At 44.6% G+C, this 21,490-nt stretch overlaps 1 protein-coding gene across 2 annotated transcripts; it reads left to right on the forward strand.

The window, feature by feature from the left end:
• Window positions 1-3,205: 3,205 nt before the first annotated feature.
• On the forward strand, window positions 3,206-21,186 carry FST (follistatin). 2 transcript variants are annotated; one of them, XM_054986789.1, is made up of 6 exons: window positions 3,206-3,389; window positions 5,309-5,500; window positions 8,727-8,945; window positions 9,385-9,609; window positions 19,089-19,319; window positions 20,092-21,186. In XM_054986789.1, the coding sequence occupies exons 1-6, from the start codon at window positions 3,308-3,310 to the stop codon at window positions 20,172-20,174; spliced, it is 1,032 nt and encodes a 343-aa protein (XP_054842764.1). In that variant the 5' UTR covers window positions 3,206-3,307; the 3' UTR covers window positions 20,175-21,186. The 2 variants fall into 2 exon arrangements, with proteins under 2 accessions (XP_054842764.1, XP_054842765.1); XM_054986790.1 differs by having other exon boundaries at window positions 19,804-20,182.
• The last annotated feature ends 304 nt before the right edge of the window (window positions 21,187-21,490 follow it).

The following is a 21,490-nucleotide window of genomic DNA, read 5'->3' on the forward strand; positions in this document are numbered from 1 at the left end:
CAGTAATGGATCTCTCAGAGTTTTTAATGAGGTTTATGGACTGACTCCAGTTCAGATTAGGACGGTGGTGTTCTCCTTACATATTGTCTGGATACAAACCCTTCCAGCTGCTATTTGCTAACCACTATCAGCTTAGCAGTGCTATTCTAAGCAGAGGGGTTTTGTTTCGTTTTTTGCCATCAAGTTGCAGCAGACTAACGGTGACCCCATACTGGCTGGCAACCCTGGACTTCCTTGATGGTCTCCCATCCAAGTACTAACTGACGCCGATTCTGCTTAGCTTCCAAGATCTAACAAGATTGGACTAGCCTGGCCTATCCAGGTCAGGGTTAAGCAGAGTTACACCTTTCTAAGTCCTTTGAAGTCAATGGGTTAGAAGCATGTAACTGTATTTAGGATTGCAGTACAATCCTAAACAGAGCCATGCCCTTCTAAATCCATTGAAATGAATGTACTTAGAATGGTATAACACTGTTTAGGATTGCATGGTAAGCGGTCTAGGTAAATTACCATCACTTCAGCTCCTGTCCCAATTGTATTTTGCAGTATCACAGTACTAACATTGGCTTTCTTTACAGGGACATTATAAAGATTATCAAGATGATGTGCACAAAGTGTATTGAACCCTGCCAAATATGCAACACACATGCTTCACATTGTTGATATTGTTATGCTAAACAAAAAAGGAGGAGGAAGAGGAGGCCTGGGTAGGACTTCTACCGGTTCCCTGCTCCTCTTAGCCAAAACACCCACACAACCAAAGGCATAACTAGCAGGAGGTGCTTTTTTGTCTAGGCTGCAGGATTTGAGTCCGCTTTAGAGACCAACAAGATTTCCAGGATATAAGCTTTTGAGAATCAAAGCTCCCTTCTTCAGTCTAGGCAGAATCCTTTCAAGACTTGTGACTTGCTCGGTGTAATAATGCCTACTTCTTGTTTCCAAAGCACAGACAAACAGCATTTCGACTGCAAACTTTACAAGACTGATTCATGGGGAAGCAAGCAAAGTTTCAAAAGAGCCAGTGTCTGGGAATTAACCCATTTCTCCCCCTTCTGCGTCTGCTTGGGGTGGGGTGGGGGGTGGAGGGAAAGAGTCAGGAGAACCCTGGCTTTGTTAAAAGCGTACTGGCACACAGGAATCCACCACTGTCCTTCTCCGACAGGAATCCCGCTTTTATTGACGACTCTTGAATAGGAAGGAGGGTTCCACACACACACACCATGCCAATTGGTGATGGCATCTGCCATTAGAGGGCGCTCATCAACCCCTCATCGAGGCTGATTTTCAGGGCGACTGAAGGCAAGAGAGAGTGGTACAGATTGGGGGAGGGAGGAGGGACGAAAAAGGATGCGACGTCTCAAGGAGCTTCCGAAGTCATCAGTATGCCCGGGGGACTTGGAGAGCACCAGTCAGAATGAGCGCTCCCGCCCCCCATTAAAAAAAATACAAGGAGGAGCTCCCGCATTTACCAGTCTGGTCCTGAATGGGTGTGACTGGAGGTAGTGCGGCGTGGTATTGTGATTCATGCCCATTTTCAAAGCCGGGACCATGGCCCAGTCTGAGGCACCCAAACAACTGTCTTCTAATATTAGCACGGCTGTATTTCTGGATCTATTATAGTCTGTCCAGACAGATCCCATTGTAATGGGATCTTTTATTAAAAGATTAGCACTATCTCTTGCAGTTGGTGGAAAAAAATCTGTTATCGCTGAGTTATTTGCAGTTGGAGGGAGGGAGGGGGAGACTGCGGGGAGGGGACAAGGGGCAGACGGGGCTGAAATGGGGAGGGGGAGAAAGGGAGAGGAATCGCTCGGGCTTCAGTGGAAATCCCAGTGACCTGGAATTTTTTGTCTGCATATTTTGCTGTCTGTTACACTGTGGCAGGGAGGGGGGCGAAAAAGGCTCGGGTTTTGCGTCGTCGTTGATGGTGCTGAGGATGGTGAGGATGATGCGAAAGAGGCAGCTTTCCGAAGCCGCCCTCCCCGTTCTCCCCCCCCCACCCCGTTCAGCAATCGTTTTGTATAAAAGGAAATATCGCCTACTCGGTTTCATTCAGCGGTGCCAAACAATGTTCTAAACGAGGCCGCCAACTCGCTCGCAAGGGGAGAAGAATGCCAGACGGGGCTTAATAAACTAACGCGGCGGAACTTCATTAGGCGGGTTGCGAGCGCGGCCGCGCTCCGAGGATGCTTCTGATTCGATTCTGCGGGGAGAGGGACCGCCTACGTCGCCTCCCCCCACCCCCACCCCCCTCCAGTCTCATGCTCCGGGCGCCCCCGAGTGAAAAGGCTCACACTCGGGGAACGAAACCGCGTCTTCAACTTTGATTCGCGCCCGACGAGCCCCGCAGAGGGGAGATGTGTGCGCGCCAGACACTTCACCACTGTGGGGAGGGCTCGCGATTTATTAGTAGCCACAACATCTGGGGCGGGGAGCGGTGGGTGGCGGCGGTGGGGACACGGTCGCAGGAGAGGGAGAGCCGTGACCCGCCGCGGGGAGACAAACACTGCAATCCCGGGGAGACGTGGTCGGGGGTCCCGGCACCTACCCAAAGCCAGCCTCTTCCCAAAGACGGAAAGAAATAGGGCGGTTTTGCAAATCCCCTTTTTGATCTTGGACCGGGAGGGAGCGAGGTGCCTTTTCCAAGGAGGCGAGGTGGTTTTTAGCGTTTCTAACAGTGCGATCCTAAGAAGAGTCCCTCCAGTCTGTCTGAGCCCCATGATTTCAATGGGCTTAGTCTAGAGGAACTCTTCTTAGGGTCGCACTGTAATTGTCTCCGGGAAACCCTGAAAGCAGCGTCCGGTGGTGGCCCAGTCCCATCCATGGTTTGCTTGCTCCCTGGCTCTTAGAGACGCAAGTGCCTCCTTCCTTTCCTCCTTCTTTAAGCCCTGAGCTTGCACAGTTGGCTTTAAGCACACACCTTCCCGCAACTAGGAACGCGGGAGCCGGGGCAATCCCTCCGTTGTATATTCGTAGCTGTGTGCGCTCGCGTGCGCGCGCACCTTTGAAAAAACCAAATCATTGGAAAGGTTTGCAGAAGGTGGAAAATGTCACCTGATTCACACTGAACTTTGTAAATGTCCCCACCCACCCCCACCCCAACACACACACATACACACACACACTAGGAGACCGCCCACCGCAGACCCCCATAGATTTAAAGCGAGACTGCATTCAGAGCCTGACGTTCATTCAATAGAGCGATCATAAGCGGGCAGGCTGTCTGGTGTGCTCTTGCGTTCCCTCGCCTTACTTCTACCACTAGAGGTTGCGTGTCTTCTCTTTCGCTGGGAGAAATAAACTAAGGATGTTAAATCAGAGACTCGTCCCGGGCATGGTTTTACTCCTGATGTTTTTCTGCCTCTTCTTGGAAGATCAAACAGCGCAGGGTAAGATGCAATATGTATCTTTTATCATCCCCTCTCTCTTTCTCTCTGCTTCTGTCTGCCATCTATCTTATTCATCTCCAGAAAGTCCACCCGCTGAGTTGTGAAAACTAAGCCTCCAGTTCTAAGCACCAGCCAGTCCCGCTGAACTCAGGAGGGCTTTACTTTTGAGTAAACTTGCTTAGGATTCCGCTGCCCGGCTGATTTTCGGAGGTGACAGGGCGGTCCGCGCTTGTGTGTTCCCAGATTTCCACCAGCCCCATCTTTTCGGCCGCTTTTCTTCGTGCGTTGCTTCCACGCTGTTGCCTGGAGGAGGCACGGCAGCCTCCAGCTAAGAACTTTTCTGAGTTCGGTGGTGTCAGGCGTGTGTGGCTTTGGTTTGGCTTAATGGTAGTTTAAGTAGGTAATGTCCCTGAGGAGAAGGGAAGCGAAGGGACCAGACGCTATGGCTGGAGGGGACGATCGAGTAAGTTTGAGTTTTTGTTAAGTTTGGAGAGCCCTCTTCGCGCCCCTCCCAGCCCTCAATTTCATTTCATTCTGTGAATGCTGTATGCTACATTATTTCACAACTGGAAAACGATGTCTTGAGTTAAAATTTAGGGAAGGATTTTAAAAGGAGGGGACCACCCAGACCTCCATATTTACAAGTCAAAGCGTCCTCCTTCCCCCCAATATTGGCGGCATATGAGGAAAATGGTGTTTGGATACTTCTATAGTTTAGACGCGGGTGATTTATTGCTGTTTGTTTCACGCACGATTCTGTCTGCTTTACTGCCCTTCGTAGATAGGCTAAAAGACGCTCCTGACTGATTGAAAAGTTGTTTCCCCCCAAAAAAAGAATAAAACTTAGGGTTATTATTAGTTTGAGATGGTTAGATTTGGGGCAGTGCTCGCCCGCTTCGCGTTTTCTGGGGTGGACGACTTTCCAATCCCCACCTCTTCTTAACGGTGGCAAAACACCCACTGGAATAAAGAGACCAAATCGATGGGCATTGAGTGATATGCAAAGTCGCATTGGTAATTCACTCGAGTCTCGTTCCAACATAATTCTCAAAGAAGGGAGCGGGGGTAGAACCAGCTCAGATCAGTTTTCTTGGCTCCGATCCATCCCGAACAGACAGCTTTCAAGGTTGCTTGTCGGGCGGTGTGTCTGTGCGTGCTTTTAACCCGTGCGACTTTGAAACGCTCTCCGCGTTTCCCCTCCGAAGCCGTGTAAAACTTGTCTAGCCAGGCTCTGCCTTCAGTCTCGTCTCTGTCCTCCTCCTCCCGAGTCCGCGGCAGACACCGGCGCTCGCTTGGCTTGAGGGCTGGTTTGATCAGTCACTCACTCCTCCGCTACAAGCCATTGCTTCACCGGAGCAGAATCTGGAAATGTCGAAAGACCCCGGGGATGGGCAGGCAGGAAATCATCCCACGAGTTTGCAGCACAGATTTTTTTTAAAAAAAGAAGAGAGTTAGTGCAATCCTATGAAGACTTACTCCAGTCTAAAGCCATGAGCTTAGACTAGGGTAACTCTTCATAGGATTGCACAGCTGGAGAGAGAAAAATGGACAATTTCTCCCCCTTCCACGTTTCTCCCTCCTCTGTTTTAAAAATGCGCCAGATCTATTTCAAACCCGCGTCACGTGCAGCCAAGCCCCCCCCCGTGCCGCCAGCCCCACCGCTCCCGCACCTTCAACCTACGGAATAACGAGGCGTCCTAACTGGTTTGATCAGGTTGTTTGAACGGCGCGTCCATTTGTTCCAGCGGAGTAGCTTCGGGTTATGAAACGGGACGACTGAGGAAAAAAAAAAGTAAACAGTCTAGTAAAAGTCAATGAACGCCGCACGTGTTGTGTCTGGGTCACTTGTAACTGACATTGATATGGCTGGCGCTCTCTCTCCCCCCTTCTCTCTTTCTCGCTCTCTTTCCCCAACGCAGCTGGGAATTGCTGGCTCCGGCAAGCCCGGAACGGACGCTGCCAGGTTCTCTACAAAAATGGCCTGAGCAAGGAAGAGTGCTGCAAAACGGGCAGGCTGACCACTTCGTGGACCGAAGAGGACGTCAGCGATCACGTGCTTTTCAAATGGATGATTTTTAGCGGGGGGGCTCCCAATTGCATTCCCTGCAAAGGTGGGTTCTTCCTTTTTAAAATGAAGCTGCCTTTCAGAGGGGGCGCTCTTTCTCCCTCACTCCTCCCCAGAGACTAATAATTTGTACCACCCTTCCTTCCTGGCATTTTATAGGGTTGCCAACCTCCAGGTGGTAGCTGGAGATCTCCCAGAAGAACAAATGATCTCAAGGCTATAGGGATCAGTTCCCCTGGAGAAAATGGCTGGTTTGGAAGAGGGGCTCTGTGGCATTATACCCTGCTGAGGTCCTTCTCCTCCCCAAACTATACTCCTCAGCTCCTTCTCCCAAATCTCCAGGAATTTTCCAACATGGAGCTAGCAATCCTTGTCCTGGAACTTTGGACAAGTGAGACAGAATTTATGGGAGTGCCTCTGAGCAAGTGCAGAGTGTGATTTCCTTCCCAGTGAATAACTTGCAAATAAAGAGGCTCCACCACCAGGGATTAAGAAGCACTTCCAGATAAAAGAGCCGTATCATTCAAGCTCCACTGAGTTCATCATCTGTGGGTTTTTTTAGAAATTAAGACCTACCTTTATCCTAAGGCTCCTTCTTATTATTGACATTTAATCTGTTTAGAGGGATCCAAGCTATGTGCAAAGGGGCGAAATACTGCATAATCTGGATCAACAACAACTCTATGACGTTGATCCAGCTTTCTCTAAAGAAGCCAGCCTAAGAAGCATTCCTCCAATTTAAGAATATCTTTCAGAAGAAGAGCAGATATGAGTCTAGTGGCACCTTACAGACCAACAAGATTTTCAGCGTATGAGCTTCTGAGAGTCGGAGCACCCTTCTTCAGATACCTATCTGAAGGGGACTCTAACTCTTGAAAGCTCATACTCGGAAAATCTTGTTGGTCTGTAAGGTGCCACTAGAGTCATATCTGCACAGGATTCAAATCTGGCTGTTCTGCTGCCAACCAACACAGCGACCCACTTAAAACTTCCAGAGGCAAAACCACTTAAGCAGAAGAAAGGCTTCAAACTGTGCTCAGTGGAGGATCAGACACATTGCACCTAGTAGCGTTTTTCCAGATTGGATTGCCAAATTTTCCCTATGGACAAGGCTTCCAAGGGTGGAGACTAGGGGGGGACAACAGTCTGGAGAACAGTTCACCTGGAGACCCTTGAAGCTAGGCTAGTCATCTGATTTATTTTCTTGTGATGTTTGGTTTGGGTGTAGGCTGGGTTGGGAGGGCAGGGGCCTGTGGTGGCTTTCAGTTATAGGGCCCTTGAGGTCTTACCAGTTGCCTAATGCTATTGCAGCTCCACCTGCTAAATTTCTGCTGGCTGCAGTCTGGGCATAGGGGACCTGGGGGTGAGGAGTGGCAACTCTACTCCTGCTACTAAATATTGGTACCACAAGTAGGCTCCAGTCCTGAACTCTGGCTCAAATTAAGCCGGATTAAAAAGAGGGAAACGTTGTGTTGGGTGTTTTATCACTACAGTACCAACAGTGTGTCAAGCCAGAGTGATACCACGGTTAGAAGAGGGGGTCCCAGTCTTGTTGAGCCTGTGGGCACTTTTAGAATTTTGAGAACAGAGATTAGGCACCAACCATAAAATGGCTGCCATGGTATGCTGGGGCCAATCACAAAATGCTGAGAAGTTGCCAACCAAGAAATTGTTTCTGAATGGTTGCTTTTGGCAGACAAAAAGGTGATGATGCCTTCTGGGTTCTTCTGAAGAGCCTCCAACTCCAGTATGGAGGAGGAAAATTAGGACTGCGTATTTGTTCTCAGGAAGAGACACTTTGAGGGAAAAGTGATTGGTCACCACAAAACCTATCACTGGGAACCACATTGAGGATCACTGTAAAAGTGTTGAACTAGGATCTGAGAGAACTGGTTTTGAATCCCCACTTTGCTATGGAAACTCACTGAGTGGCTTTGGCCCATCTCAACCTAATTTCCCTCACAGGAGGACAAAAGAATTGTGAGGAGAAGAGAATGATATTGTAGGTCTCTTTGGGACCCAGCTGGGGAGAAAAGTGAGAGATACATTGTTTAAAAAGCACTATACAGAACTGGGAACTGACACCATGAGAAACATTCCCCAGCTCACCCTAATGACTCTGGACTCCCAACAAATGGACTGGACCAAGGCTCTCATATGATACTCACACGCAGCCTTGGGATTAGTGCAGAGTAAAGACACAGAAAATGTCAGGGAGACTGGATGAGCAGAGCAGATACTACAGACCCAGGAAGGAAGGGTTGACACATGGAACTTGTGTTGTCTCAGGTTTGTTTAGCAGAGATGAGACATTCTGGCCTACAATCAGGGTGGTAAATGGGTGCTATTTCACACCCTTTTCGTATGTTCTAATCTGGGGTGGGGGTGGGCTTCTAACTCAAGAGAAATACCACTATTTTTAGTCTATCATGATCCAGATTGATATTTGCTTGGTTTTAATGGTTTTTAAGAGACTTTTAAAATGTATGTTTTTAATCTGTTAGCTACCTTGGTGACCCTGATAAGGGCAGAAAGCCAGAGTATAAATTTTGTCAATAATAATAATAGAATAAGATAATGTGCCACCAGCACAAAACAAGGAATGTGCAAGGCCAATAACTCTATCATCTATTTATTGGTATGCATCTATATAAACTTTTGATTAAAATTAAATTAAAGATAAACAGAAGTTCAATTTCTATTGTTTTCTGCTAACAAAATACAAGTAAAAGGTTAAATACAGAGAACTGAACACGGGCAAGCGGTTAAAAGAAACCCCAATGTAATAATAACTAAGTAGGCTGGCCCTGTCCTGATTCCATCTTTGTAATGAAGAGAAATTCTTCTAATGCACTTTGGTATTTTTGTGAATACCAGTGCAATTCTAAACAGAGTTATACTCTTTTAAGGCTTCAGTGGCTGTAGAATGCTGTAACTGCGCTTAAGATTATACTGTAAACCACCCAGTACTAGCTGTTACAATTACTGAGGTATATAATAGTGTACCAGCACAAGGAACTTTTGGGAAGCAGTGGTGTTCACAGCAAGTGTGTAATATATACCATTATAAGTAACGTTAAGCTTTATATCAACTACTTTAAGTAAATAGTGTTTTCTGGGTCAACAAGAAAATAATATCCTGTCATGAACTGCCTGTGGTTTTTAAAGTTGTGGTGAACATTCTCAGGACGGGGACTCTGGATGTTATTAAAGCAACATTTCTGGGTTTTGCTGTCTCCACCCTGCTCCATTCCTTCCTGTTCCCTCTTTAGAAACCTGTGAGAATGTGGACTGCGGGCCTGGGAAGAAATGTAAAATGAACAAGAAGAACAAACCTCGGTGTGTCTGTGCTCCGGATTGCTCTAATATCACATGGAAGGGCCCAGTGTGTGGCCTGGATGGGAAAACCTACAGGAATGAGTGTGCCCTCTTGAAAGCCAGATGTAAAGAACAACCAGAACTTGAAGTCCAATATCAGGGCAAATGCAAAAGTGAGTATACATGGAAAATTAAAATAACCTGTAACAAGCTAAGAGACAAGCAGTGCACAGCTAAACACATTAGGTCAGATCCAGCTAGCTTTTTCACTTAGTCACACCCAGTTCCCCTCTATGCTGCAACCACTGTCCCACTGGGCTTTTGCACACACAGGTCCACTAATCCCAGCATAGTTCCCTCCTCCTTTTCTCAGCAGCAAAAAAGGCTGGCTGGATCCAACCTGAAAGCCGCTTCCCTAGATATCAATGAACTTGCTGCTACAAAAGTGAACAAAAGATCAAGATGTATTCATCGTCTCTGAACTTTCCATTCTTGTTCAAAGTTGTCCTCAGAAAGCAAAGGAGCCAATTTTCCTCTTAACATTGAGGTGGCACTGCAAGTCTGAACTTCTGCATTACTTACTTGCTTATTTGTTCCCGTCTTTTGTTTCAGAGACCTGTAGGGATGTCTTATGTCCAGGCAGCTCCACATGTGTAGTTGATCAAAATAATAACGCCAACTGTGTGACCTGTAATCGGATTTGCCCGGAGCCTACCTCCCCTGAACAGTATCTCTGTGGGAACGATGGGATAACATACGCTAGTGCCTGCCACCTGAGAAAAGCTACCTGTCTTCTCGGAAGATCCATTGGACTAGCTTATGAAGGAAAATGTATCAGTAAGTACCCAGTTTCCTGGGGGTAAAGTGACTGGGGAAGGCAATGGCAAACCACCCCGTAAGAAGTCTGCCAAGAAAACGTCATGATGTGACATCCCCCCATGGGTCAGTAACGGCTCAGTGCTTTAACAAGGACTACCTTTACCTTTAAGTATGGTTTGGGGAAAGAAGTTTGAAAGGTTGTATGAAGAAAGATCTGTTTCTAAAATGAGAGTGGTAGGGTTAACAAAGGAAACTAGGCCATCTTACCTGGAATCCCTGCCTTACAAAATGGATTGGATGCCCTATTACGTTTCCCTTATAATGGAAAGGGAAAAAACTGACAGGCAGAGAAGTACTTAATCCCCTGCCCACAGAGGAGGTGCTGAACCTGCCCACTCCCCCACCCCGCCGTAGTTTTCTCTCATACATGGCTTCCAGGTTGTTTTAACTTGCTTTTTTTAAACCACTCATGCTGTAAAGCTAGACAGAAGCCCAGTTGTGAGGGAAAATATCTTGAGTAGAGCATTTGCATGAGAAAATTTCACTTTTTATGCCCACCAAATTTCCCCTGTAAATGTTCCTCACCCCACATTCACATTGCAGATGAAGGTTTTGGCAGGCGTTTCCCAGGATAATGTCTACTGAATGTCTACCGGGATTGAGAGCAAATTAGTTACTGAGGGAAACCAAAGGAAATGCTACTTTTGTTGCTGGAAATACCCAGATAATGTTTCTGAAACTCTTTAAGCCCTGAAAAAAGGATGATGATGATGATACAATGATTATTAGTAAATATCTGGAATCATAAGGAAGTTTACGAATGGGTAGAGTAGAGAACAGAGGAATTCCCCATACTGCTAGCATCCAAAGAACTCCTACAGGATCTATTTTTTACCCAATGAGGTAAAGAACAGATGGTTACATGGGACACTCGGAAGCGAGCCCTCTGAAGGCCAGTTGAACTTCCAGAGTGGCTGCATGGGGAATAGGTCATATATGCCAAAACGATTGTGAGAAAGAGGTAGGGCCTTAAGGGTGCTGAACCGTTTCCTGGCTTTATGGTGAAAAGGTGAGCCTAAGACAGGTTGCATGGCTACTGGGGAGCATTCCCAAGAGGTAGAAAGAACAGAATGGGAAGTGAAAATGGCCCTAGAACAAGCCAAGCTGATCAGCCCTTGAAGCATCATCAATGGGCACTGGTATGCCCATTCCTTCTGCCCATAAACCAGCAGCAATATGGGAGGAGGCAATTGGTGAGCTGACTCTGATCATTATAGTTGCTGAACAGTCTGGGGCGTGGCCCCCAAGGCACTGGCAAAGTTACTGGGACTTTGCTTTGTTTGCACCTGACTGGCAGCAGCCCTATAAATTGTCAGCCCACTCCTGTATGGTGGCAGCAGCCCTGAGCAAGCAGATGAAAGTAATTGCTAAAATTCCTTGGGGGGGGGGGAACTTTATGCATTGCTTTGTTTTGTGTTGTATAGAAGAAGGAAACAATGTCATCTTTGCTGTTTATTCCCCACATGTATGGCTATTTTAATTTGCAAAATGCTTTGCCACCTTTAGCTCGCAAGGATCACTATAATTTTCCATTTTTAAAGATGAGGAAATAAGCTGAGAAAGGAGGAGTCATCAAATCTACTTGATGAATCCATGTCAGAAGTCTGACTGCAAACCATCTCTTGCTCCAAGTCCAGCTTTCTAAATCATATGACTATAATATGGTATATCAATTTTTTAAAAAGATCCTGACCTAGATAACCCAGGCAAGCCTGATCTTGTCAGATCTTGGAAGCTGAGCAGAGTCGACCTTGGTTAATAATTGGATGGGAGACCTCCAGCAAAGACAAAGGTTGCTATGCAGAGGCAAGCAATGGCAAACCTCCACTGTTAGTTTCTTGCCTTGAAACCCCCAGCAGGTGTTGCCATAAGTTGGCTGTGATCTAAGGGCACTTTCCACCACCAGTAGAAGAAAGGCAGGATGTGGTGAAAGTGGAAGCAAAGCAAGATGCAAGTGTTAAACACATATTGTTTATAGTGATTTGAATACTGGCAGGTGTTCACCCATAGGCTATTTCCACTGTAATGCTCAAGGCAAATTTTTGCGTTTTTCATGTGCAACATTCACATGCAAAGGCTATGATAGTCACCTTTGGATAAAATTTGAGCCTGTTTTTTTTAATTCTCTATTAATCATGTACATGTGTGGTGCGTTTAAGGCTAACAGGTGGTTTAGTAGCACTTGTGAAAATTCCTTTGAGAAGGAGCCAGGATAGGGAATTTTAATGTAAAGCATTAAAGTACAAATGAATCTTAAGAGACAGTATCCAGAACACTGAGTTTGGATGCAGGCAATCTAGACTCAAGTCTCTGCTCTGCTTGCTTGCTCATTTAAATCCCACTTTTCTCCCCAGTAAAATACAGTATCAAAAATGCAGTAGAAGTGAACAGGAGAAAGGATAAAAGCATCTGAATACAAAGCAGTTGAATACGGAGCCCCCCCCTCCCCGCCCTATTTCTCCTAGTTCTTGTCTACCATCCTCAGGCAAAGAACAGGAGGCCAAACGGAGGCTTGTTGAAGAGGCAGCACAAACATTTTCCAAATAAATAAATAGCTCTTTGGCTCATACCATTGAACACACCAAGATTTAAGTACCTGTAGCACAGGAGAAACAAACTCACAGTGAAGCTTACTGCAAGACCTTAAGGAAGTCAAGCAGTATTAAGAGGTGACAAACAAACTGTAGCTTGCTCATGACGAGAACTAGCTAGCGAGTCCCAGGGCTCGTGCGCCTTCTGTTTCTTCCCCTCGCCACAGACCAAGATTTCTTGGTTTAGAAATAACCACAAATAATGAATTGGGTCTTGAACTTGTGTCTGGGATTTACTAGCTCAATCATGATTGAATGTTCTTCCATACTATGAAATCACAGAAAATGAGCATGGCTGGGAAAGGCTAAGCTAGGACACTTCTTCCTGCCAAGTAGTTTTCTATCTTCAGGAGTCTTTGGGTGGGAAAGGCAAGCTTCCATCCACAATCTAAAGTGATACATTTCAGAAAAAGGTCTGCCACCTCATCTGGTCTTTGTGAGAATTATGTCTAAACTGCCAGTCTGAACTTTAACAATGTAAGAAATGCAAATGGATAATTTTAGAGGAGTATCCTAGTGGCCTACCCCATCCCCCAAAACAGACTGTTCTCAAGATAATGATAAAGTTTATGGGAAGGGAAGTATGTTGTCCATGGACACTTGTAAAAAAGATCTTTCTTCCCATCCCATCCCATGTAAATTTACCCTTAAACCTTAACATTTCACAATGGAAAATTTAGAAGTGGGTTTTGAACTGAATGTACTTGCTGGCTTTCCTAATATTTTTGTCAATGGCAAAAAAGGTCTCAATTTCTCATACTCCTTGCAAAAAAATTACAAATATTTCACCTACCCATGCTTGCTATCAGTTGCCCTCAGTTACCGTAAATTATGTCACTATATAGCCATATTTGATTGGTGATGTAGACTTGTGATGTCATCTGGATAATCCCAGTGACTTACTTAGAACAGAGAAAGAAGAAGTTGTCAGGAAGGGGAATCAATCCAAGGAAAGAGCAGCCAGAAAAAACAGGATGAGGGAAAAGTGGGTTTGCAGGAGAAATTTCCACTCTACCAAAATCGCTAGTTTTGGCCCCAAAATAGTAAATGAAATAATATTGGCACATCACTTGCATAACACATTCCATTTCCCATCTGCCATACCAAAACCACTTCACAGAGCAAGGAAATGCTACAGAATGATTTAAAAACTAAGGAGGAATGCACTTGTGGAACCCAGAAGTCCAGATCTGGGTCAAGAAAACCTTCCACTGGTTCCATCTCATCATTACTGAAGGCTAATCTTTGCTTCAGCTCCAACTGGAACCCGTCACACTTTATCATACCAGGCCTTTGAAGACATTTTCAGACTACCTGGCTTTAGCGTTTAACTCAACTGAATTCCAATGGAAACCTTATCCTAATTAGAGTTTTAGGAAAATATTTTTAACATTGATCAAAAACCTTTTCTCCCTTAAAAATCTTAAAACATGGAATATATGAAATCATCAGCATAACAACAACAACAATAACAATCCTGAGTTGATAGGATAATAAATGTCTATGTAATTATTCCTCCCTGTGATCAGGGATTATTATAATCCCACTAAAATTAAACACTTTTACTTCTATTGGTTTCAATGGGATAGATATGGGCCTGTCCCATTTAGTCCAGAGTATGCATTTATTTTACCCACAGAAGCCCAATCCGGTCAGATCTCAGAAGCTAAGCAGGGTCAGCCTTGGTTAGTAATTGGATGGGAGACCAAGAGTGGGGTGATTATGCAGAGGAAAGCAATGGCAAACCATCTCTGTTAGTCTCTTGTTTTGAAAACCCCAGCAGGGTGGGGGGGGTCATCATAAATCAGCTATGACTTGATGGCACTTTCCACCACCATGGATTGATTGATTGATTGATATATTTATACCTTGCTTTTCTCCCCAATGGGAATCCAGAGCAGCATAGAACACCATTCTCCCCTCCATCATTTTATACTCACAGCAGCATCCTGTCAGGCAGGTTAGATTGAAAGAGTGTAACTGGGCCAAGGTCACACAGAAAGCTTCCATCTCAGTGTGGGGATTTGAAGCTTGGTCTCCCAGGCTTTAGTGTGACACTCTAATCACTGCATCATGCCAGTGAAGTAAACAGGATGAGTCTAAATAAGTGGTTTGGGGGTGGTTAATTATTGCAAATTACAGATTTCATACTAAGTTTATTGATAGGTACAAGAGCAATGGCTACAATCTTGGAAGTTTCTTTTTTCAGTGTGGCTAAGAGACTTGCCATGGCCAACATTCATGGGCTTAAAGCCCACTTCATCCATTGCATGAAGTGCTAGCCTCGTGGATATGTTTAGTTAGCTATGCTCAGCAGTGTGCAAAAGGCACACCTTGTGACAGATTTTTGCAAAGCTTAAACATATAAGTGATTGGAGATGACACTTTCTTCCTAGGTCTGCTGTGCAAAGCTAATACTTATAGTGTGCTTGTGGGGAGGTCCCCATTAGGCCCCACACTGGATCACAAGTTGATTTTCAGGCTCGGCAACCTGGGTGGGCCCCCTTGAGCGTTCGCAGGCCTTCCCGAGTGTCTACTCCTCCCCTGCCCAGTGCCCCACGTTGATTGAACCAGCAGCAGTGTAGCTACTCTTGATGTTAGTGCCATATGCAGTGGTGCCAGTGCCTCATGCAAACCCACTTGCTTCCTCAGGGAAGAGGGGCCAGGAAACAATATTGGCAACTGCTTCCTATTACTATCAGTCTTCCACTCTTCCTTCCTTCCTCCTTCTCAGACCTCAGCATTCACAGGCACAGAGCTGTTCTTCAATTTGCTCTGAGGTAGAAGCGAGCAAGCAATAGAAAGAAATAGAACTGCTGGATGGGAGTAGCATTAATAATAATAATAATTAATACTAACTGTGCTTATATACTGCTCTTCTAGACAGATTAATGCCCCATTCAGAGCAGTGAACAAAGTCAGTGTTATTATAATCCTCACAATACAGTTGGGGAGCTGGGGCTGAGCAGAATGGCTTACCCAAGGCTACCTGGAGACCTCATGGCAGTAGAAGGATTTGAACCAGCAGAGTGCTGATTTGTAGCCCAACCACTTAACCACTATACTTCAGCAGCTCCCTGCTTAGTAGATCCAAAGCTAACAAGGAAAGTTAGAGCCAACTTGATGCTGATATCTGAAGCTGGAACTCCATGATCAAATCCCTCAAACGTGTCATATAGATCCAAAAATTACCTGATGTTCGAGGCGATATGGATCTGCATATGGAAGAGAGGATTCAGTCCTTCTTCTCCCCTGCGCTGCATCACTGACCAAAACTGCAGCCCCCCACCCATACCAGTGTAGGTAAAACTAAGTAAGAGAGACATGGCAGCAGGCAGGAACAGTAACTGAGTGAAGGAAGACACAGATTAAAGGAACAATAACCAGGAAGTGACTCAGAAACAACAGCAAAGAGAAACAGAGAGAAAGCAGGAGGGCAGCGGGCCTATCTTAGAATTTGTTTGGTATACATGAGGACAGAGTGATTCTTAATAACAGAAAACACTTCTTGCAACTTGATGACAGCCATTTTGCAGCAGAACCCAGCTTAAACAGTGCAACGAAAATAACCAAAGGAACAAGGACGTTTGAACTACAGGCCTGGAACTCATATCACCCATGGATTTTACTGTAACTAATAATAGAAGTGCTGGACAGAGGAAATTTCCCAGCACAGGCTGGCCCCACAGCTAGAAAATATTCCTGGCATAATAATGGTAAAAGAAGGTATGGAAACAGAGGCAATGTTTCTTTTGAAGATGTTTTTGGAGATTAATCTAAAGCTAAATTCACATAAGGTAAAGTTAAGACTAAAACAAGTGCCTTATATGATCCACCAGTTGACAGTAGAGAGTCTGGAAATGTACCCTGGAAAGGCTGAAGAAATTTGGAAGATGCCAAAGTCTGGGATTGTAACAGTCCAAAAACTGGGGAGAATGGCAAACTGCCTGGCAAAGTTTTGTGAAGAGCTTGAAGACATGTACAACCTGTGACTCACAAGGACGTTGAGTGGGAATCAACTGAAAGTCATCAGCAAGCATTTGAGAACACAAAAGTCTTCATAGCCAGGAGTTCTAACTAATGTATAATAATTGCTGTACAATGCATAGGAGATAGGGCTAGGAGCTGCTGTGTCAGAGAGACAGCAACCCATTGCATTGGCCAGTACAGCACTATCAAATCCTGACAGGTTAAGAAATAACTATTGTCTGTACTCTTTGGAATGGGGGGGGGAGTGCTTCTGTCAGCTCAGGTTTGGCCAGTCAGTACATGTCCAGTAGACTATAAGCCACAAGAAACCATAATGCAGAAAATGTTGCTGAAGTCTCCCAAAGAGGATTTTTAAATTATGAGAAAATACAAAACTGCCACATACACATCCAGTACTACCTAGGCAAAGCGTTTACCTCATAGAGCAGTCAAGAGGGTTTCAATAGAGGAGGACGTAGAAGTAATAAATATGCTGCACTGCCTACCCGTTTCCTGATCCCATTTGCAGACAATACAAGAAGGCTGAGCTCTGGACCAGAGTCAATCATCTTATCCTTGATGGTTGTCTTGAAGTGAGTCATCCAGTACCTGAGAAGGCCGCACCTTATTTCTCTGCGAGGGAGAAGTTGAGCATACAAGAATGAATTCTTGTTAACAGGAACGAATTCATGTTAACTATCCATGATGAACTGTTCTATGACATTATGCAAAGTATACACTATTAGATATGGAGAGCTGACAGTAGACAGCATGTTTCATGGCCTGGCATGAATGGCCAGTTAAAAGCATAGAAAGGGTAACATGAGATCTGTAATGTGTGTGGAGGTAAACAGCAAAACAAGATGCTGTGCCATCATGAGGTATTAAGCCAATCCTGAGAAAAATTATGGCAAGAGAAGAACTACCTCATCGCTGTGGAGTATTATTCCAGCTTTTGGAAGATGGCTCTACTGCCAGACACCAGATCTCAAACTGTCGTGCCATTCTTTGTCCATTATGAAATAGCTAATATTGTATTCTTAGATAATGGCCCATAACTTGTGTCAGAGTAATTCAGAGGCCCAGTGGGAATTTGATCATCAGACATCTTCAGCTCCCTGTCCAGAACAATGGGAAAGCTAAATGAGTTATCAAGAGAGCCAAGAGTATATTGCTTAGACTTAGGAAAACAGAGTGGTCCATATTTAGCCATCCTGGATTCCTGTAACATTCCTTCACAAGGTACAGACAAGAATCCTGTACAAGGACTGATAGGTCGAGGACTCAGAAATAAGTAAGAGGGTTAGGAGAGCAGACAGAAAGCAAAAGACATAGACTGAGGGAACATCTATCAGGAAGCAGTTCAGCAGCAAAGAGAGACCAGGAAAGACAAGATGCAGCCTAGCAAGCTTGTTTAATAGAAGAGTTTATTTTATATACGCATATGCTTAACACCTCCCACTAGACACAAAAGCTCCTTTTAAATCCAGTATGGTAAAAAGACAGAGATAATATTTGTACCAGTCCTTCACCCCTATTAGGGCTTTAAAAGAAAAAGAAAAAGTCCTGAGACTGCGAGCGTGTTTTCAGTCAAGGAAGATCAATCTCTCTTTCTGTAGTGCTGTGGCCCAGATCCATGTTGCCACTTCCCCTGTCATGGCTATCTTTTGCAACTAAACTATAGTCAGAGGAAACTGCTCATGCATCCCCAAGGTCATTTGGCCTTTGGACATACAGTTCTTTTGACTATGGCCAATGTGCCGAGGCAGCAGGCTATTCCTTGTTCCACCTGCCCAGTGGATGCCATTCCTTAGGAATGCTATTGTGTTTTTCGACACTTGGATATCAACGGTCAAGAAGAGGGTTCTTGGCACCAAGTAACTACCATTTTGTGGCATTGTTCCAATGGTAGAAACTGTCTCCATGCCCAAGGTTGGCTCAGAAGCTTGTATGGGAACTGGTACACTGGCAGTTGTCCACTACTCCTGACCTAGAAGAATAATATTACACAGAGACTTATGAAGCTCAACCCTAAAAATGTTTATTCAGAAGTATGGGACTTGTTCCCTACTAAGGTTGCAGCATTAAATATCACTGCGAAGGGTCTGCAGGTCATCAGCTGCCTCTTACATGGCATCTTTAGGGACACACACACAGATCCAGCCAGCTTTTTTTACCAAGTCATCCTTCATTCTCTTCCTTACTATAGCCCCTGGGAGGATAAAATGGAAGAGAGGAGAGTGATATAAACTGCTTAGGATTGTCATTGGGGAGAAAGCCAGGATATAAATGACATAGATGAATATATGAAGTAATAGCATTTTGAGTAGTTCACGGGGTCCCCTCACCAGTAAAGAAATGGCTGGATCCAACCCATTGTGAATTCTTTAGGAGATGTTGTTTTTCCTGCTGTGGCAACTTCTTGTTGTGCCATTGGCTTGGCTGCTAACCAAGCCTTTGGAGCTGCGAGGATTTCACGTTCCCTACATCAAGAACACTCACCCCCAAAGACAATCACCGAGAAGGGCCTCAGCAGGAGGGGAAGGCACCCTATTTCACCCGTTCCAGTACCTTGAGCTGAAACTCTTCCTCTACTCAGCTAGCATCACAAATGTTCTTTCCATATGTAACGCTTTGCCTTCTACCATGATATCAAGAATATATCGGGTCCAACTTTTTGCTTTGGATGGAGAAAGGTCAGGTCCTCTCACATTCTACTGCTCTCCCTTGCCCTTTCTGCGGTCTTTTGCAGGGGGGGCACTGGTTCCCAAACTTGTCATCTTACCCCTCCCACCATCCTATTGCCCGGCAAGAAATTTCTGGTTCACAGACTTATTTTCCTTTCTCTGCCTCTTTCTCATGGGACCTCTCTTGCAGAGGCAAAATCTTGTGAAGACATCCAATGCAGCACTGGGAAGAAATGTCTGTGGGATTTTAAAGTGGGCCGAGGACGATGTGCCCTTTGTGATGAGCTGTGCCCTGAAAGCAAATCAGAGGAAGCTGTCTGCGCCAGTGATAACACCACTTACCCCAGCGAGTGCGCCATGAAGGAAGCAGCCTGTTCCCTGGGTGTGCTTTTGGAAGTAAAGCACTCAGGATCTTGCAACTGTAAGTGAGATTTTTAACCTTGCAGGAACTTTTAGTCATCTGAAGGCAAAAAAAAATCCCTAGAATAGAGAAGACTGGCATCTTTATTAAGCATAACAGGGAACTGCATATAAGAGAGATCCTATAGAGAGAGATTTATATATTATACAGACTTTCTGGTGCTTGATAAGATGCAGCAGATAGACAACAGCGGACCTTTTGGGGTGCCTTAGTAGGAAGGGGCCTTATCGTCAGGGAGTGGCCCTAAAATGCATCTTTCTAGCTATTTCCTGCCCTCCCTTAGTTTTGTTTGCTTTTGTGTGCTTTGCCGTTTGCTTTATTAACTCTCCGCTACAACCTAATCGCACCCTCCTTCCCTTTCCCCAAAACTAGTTTAACCTTTAACCCTGCGGGCTGCTGTCCCCTTGCAGTTGCCTCTGAATGAAGGATTCCAAAAAGCAGTTCAAAACCTAGAACACAAAGAGCACTTTTTATCTAATTTCAGGAATCTGCCAATAAAAAGCTGAGCCATTGAGTCTTCAGAACTTGCTGCAATTATGACTTCATAGATTATGTGTCACATACACACACGCGCACACACGCACGCCAAAAAAAAAACTTTATTGCGTGACAGCAGATGCCAACACGCATCTCACCACAAGCCACATTAAAAAACAAAAAAAGCTACACTTTCTTATGGCTGTGCAGGGGGCTTTGACCACAAACACTGAGCTGCTTCTACGCTGTTGTTGTCCGTATTTAAACAACAGCTCCCCTGTATTCTCCTATCTAGCCATTAATGAAGATCCAGAAGAAGAGGATGACGAAGATGACCAGGACTACACCTTTCCTATATCTTCCATTCTAGAGTGGTAAAACTTCCATCACTGTTGGGACATTCATTGGGCAAGAGATACAAAATGTCCATACTGTACATACGTGTATGCTTATTTATTTGGGGGAGAAAAAAAAGTATACATATAGTTGAGTCTTGTAGACATTTATTTATACTGTGTCATGGTTTATAATTTATACATAAAAATGTCTGGTTGACTGTACACCTTTTTTGGAAGAAATTTAATCGTTATGGGATGAGCAGTGTTATTTATTGTGAGGTCTCTTGCTTGTAAAGTAAAGCTTTTTTCTTGTAAACTATAAATCCATTCCTTAGAGCTTAACCCCCCCTCCCCACACAAATCTCATTTCTTCATTTCCACTGATGTTAACTCTTTTCCACTTTAACAAAACTTTGCATGTCCATTTCTGTTACATTTTTAATTTATTACGTTTCCTTCTTGCCGGTTCTGTACATACAAACACGATCCCGCGGGTATTTGTTTACAAGGAATCTTGACTGACCAAAAGACTCTGTAAACTGACTTAACTATATATTTGGGGTGCAAAGGAAACCTCCGCCCCCCCCCCCCGCCCTTTACCTTACTGTTCTGATCACATCATGTGTTGAAGTGATCTCAAAGTACTGGACATTTATATGGTACTATGAGAATCCTAGACCCAAAGAAATCGGATTATGAAGGCTGTTAATAGTGATGTGGCTAAATGTAACGAGAGTATAATTTTTTAAAAATACATTGTCACATGCATCAATGTTCATTGGGTGTCTCCTACTTTTTTTAAAATAAGAAAACCAACACAACAAACTCCTTATTGTTTCGCAAAGTGTTCACAAAATATTATATCAAAAACTTTATCAGTTCAAGTTTCTTGCTTTTCATAATACTTTTTTTTCTGAGGCAATTTTATATTTTCAAACATGGCGAGTTAAATATAAATTCATTTAAATATATAGTTTTGTACTTTTCTACCATGTAAATGTGCAATGTATATAAAAGTTATAATGTGTATTTGTAAATAAATTATGAGTGAAAAATAAAAAAAAATGGATTTTTTTTCCCTATACATTGGCTTCAGTTATTGGTTGCTTAAGGGTTCTTTGAGAGCCAGTTTGGTGTAGTGGTTAAGAGCACGGGACTCTAATCTGGAGAGCCGGGTTTGATTCCCCACTCCTCCACAAAGCCAGCTGGGTGGCCTTGGGCGAGTCACAGTTCTCTGGAACTCTCTCAGCCCCACCCACCTCACAGGGTGATTGTTGTGGGGTAATAATAACACTTTGTAAACCGCTCTGAGTGGGCATTAAGTTGTCCTGAAGGGCGGTATATAAATCGAATGTT

The sequence above is a fragment of the Eublepharis macularius genome, chromosome 8 (assembly GCF_028583425.1).
Source record: "Eublepharis macularius isolate TG4126 chromosome 8, MPM_Emac_v1.0, whole genome shotgun sequence".
Taxonomy (NCBI): domain Eukaryota; kingdom Metazoa; phylum Chordata; class Lepidosauria; order Squamata; family Eublepharidae; genus Eublepharis; species Eublepharis macularius.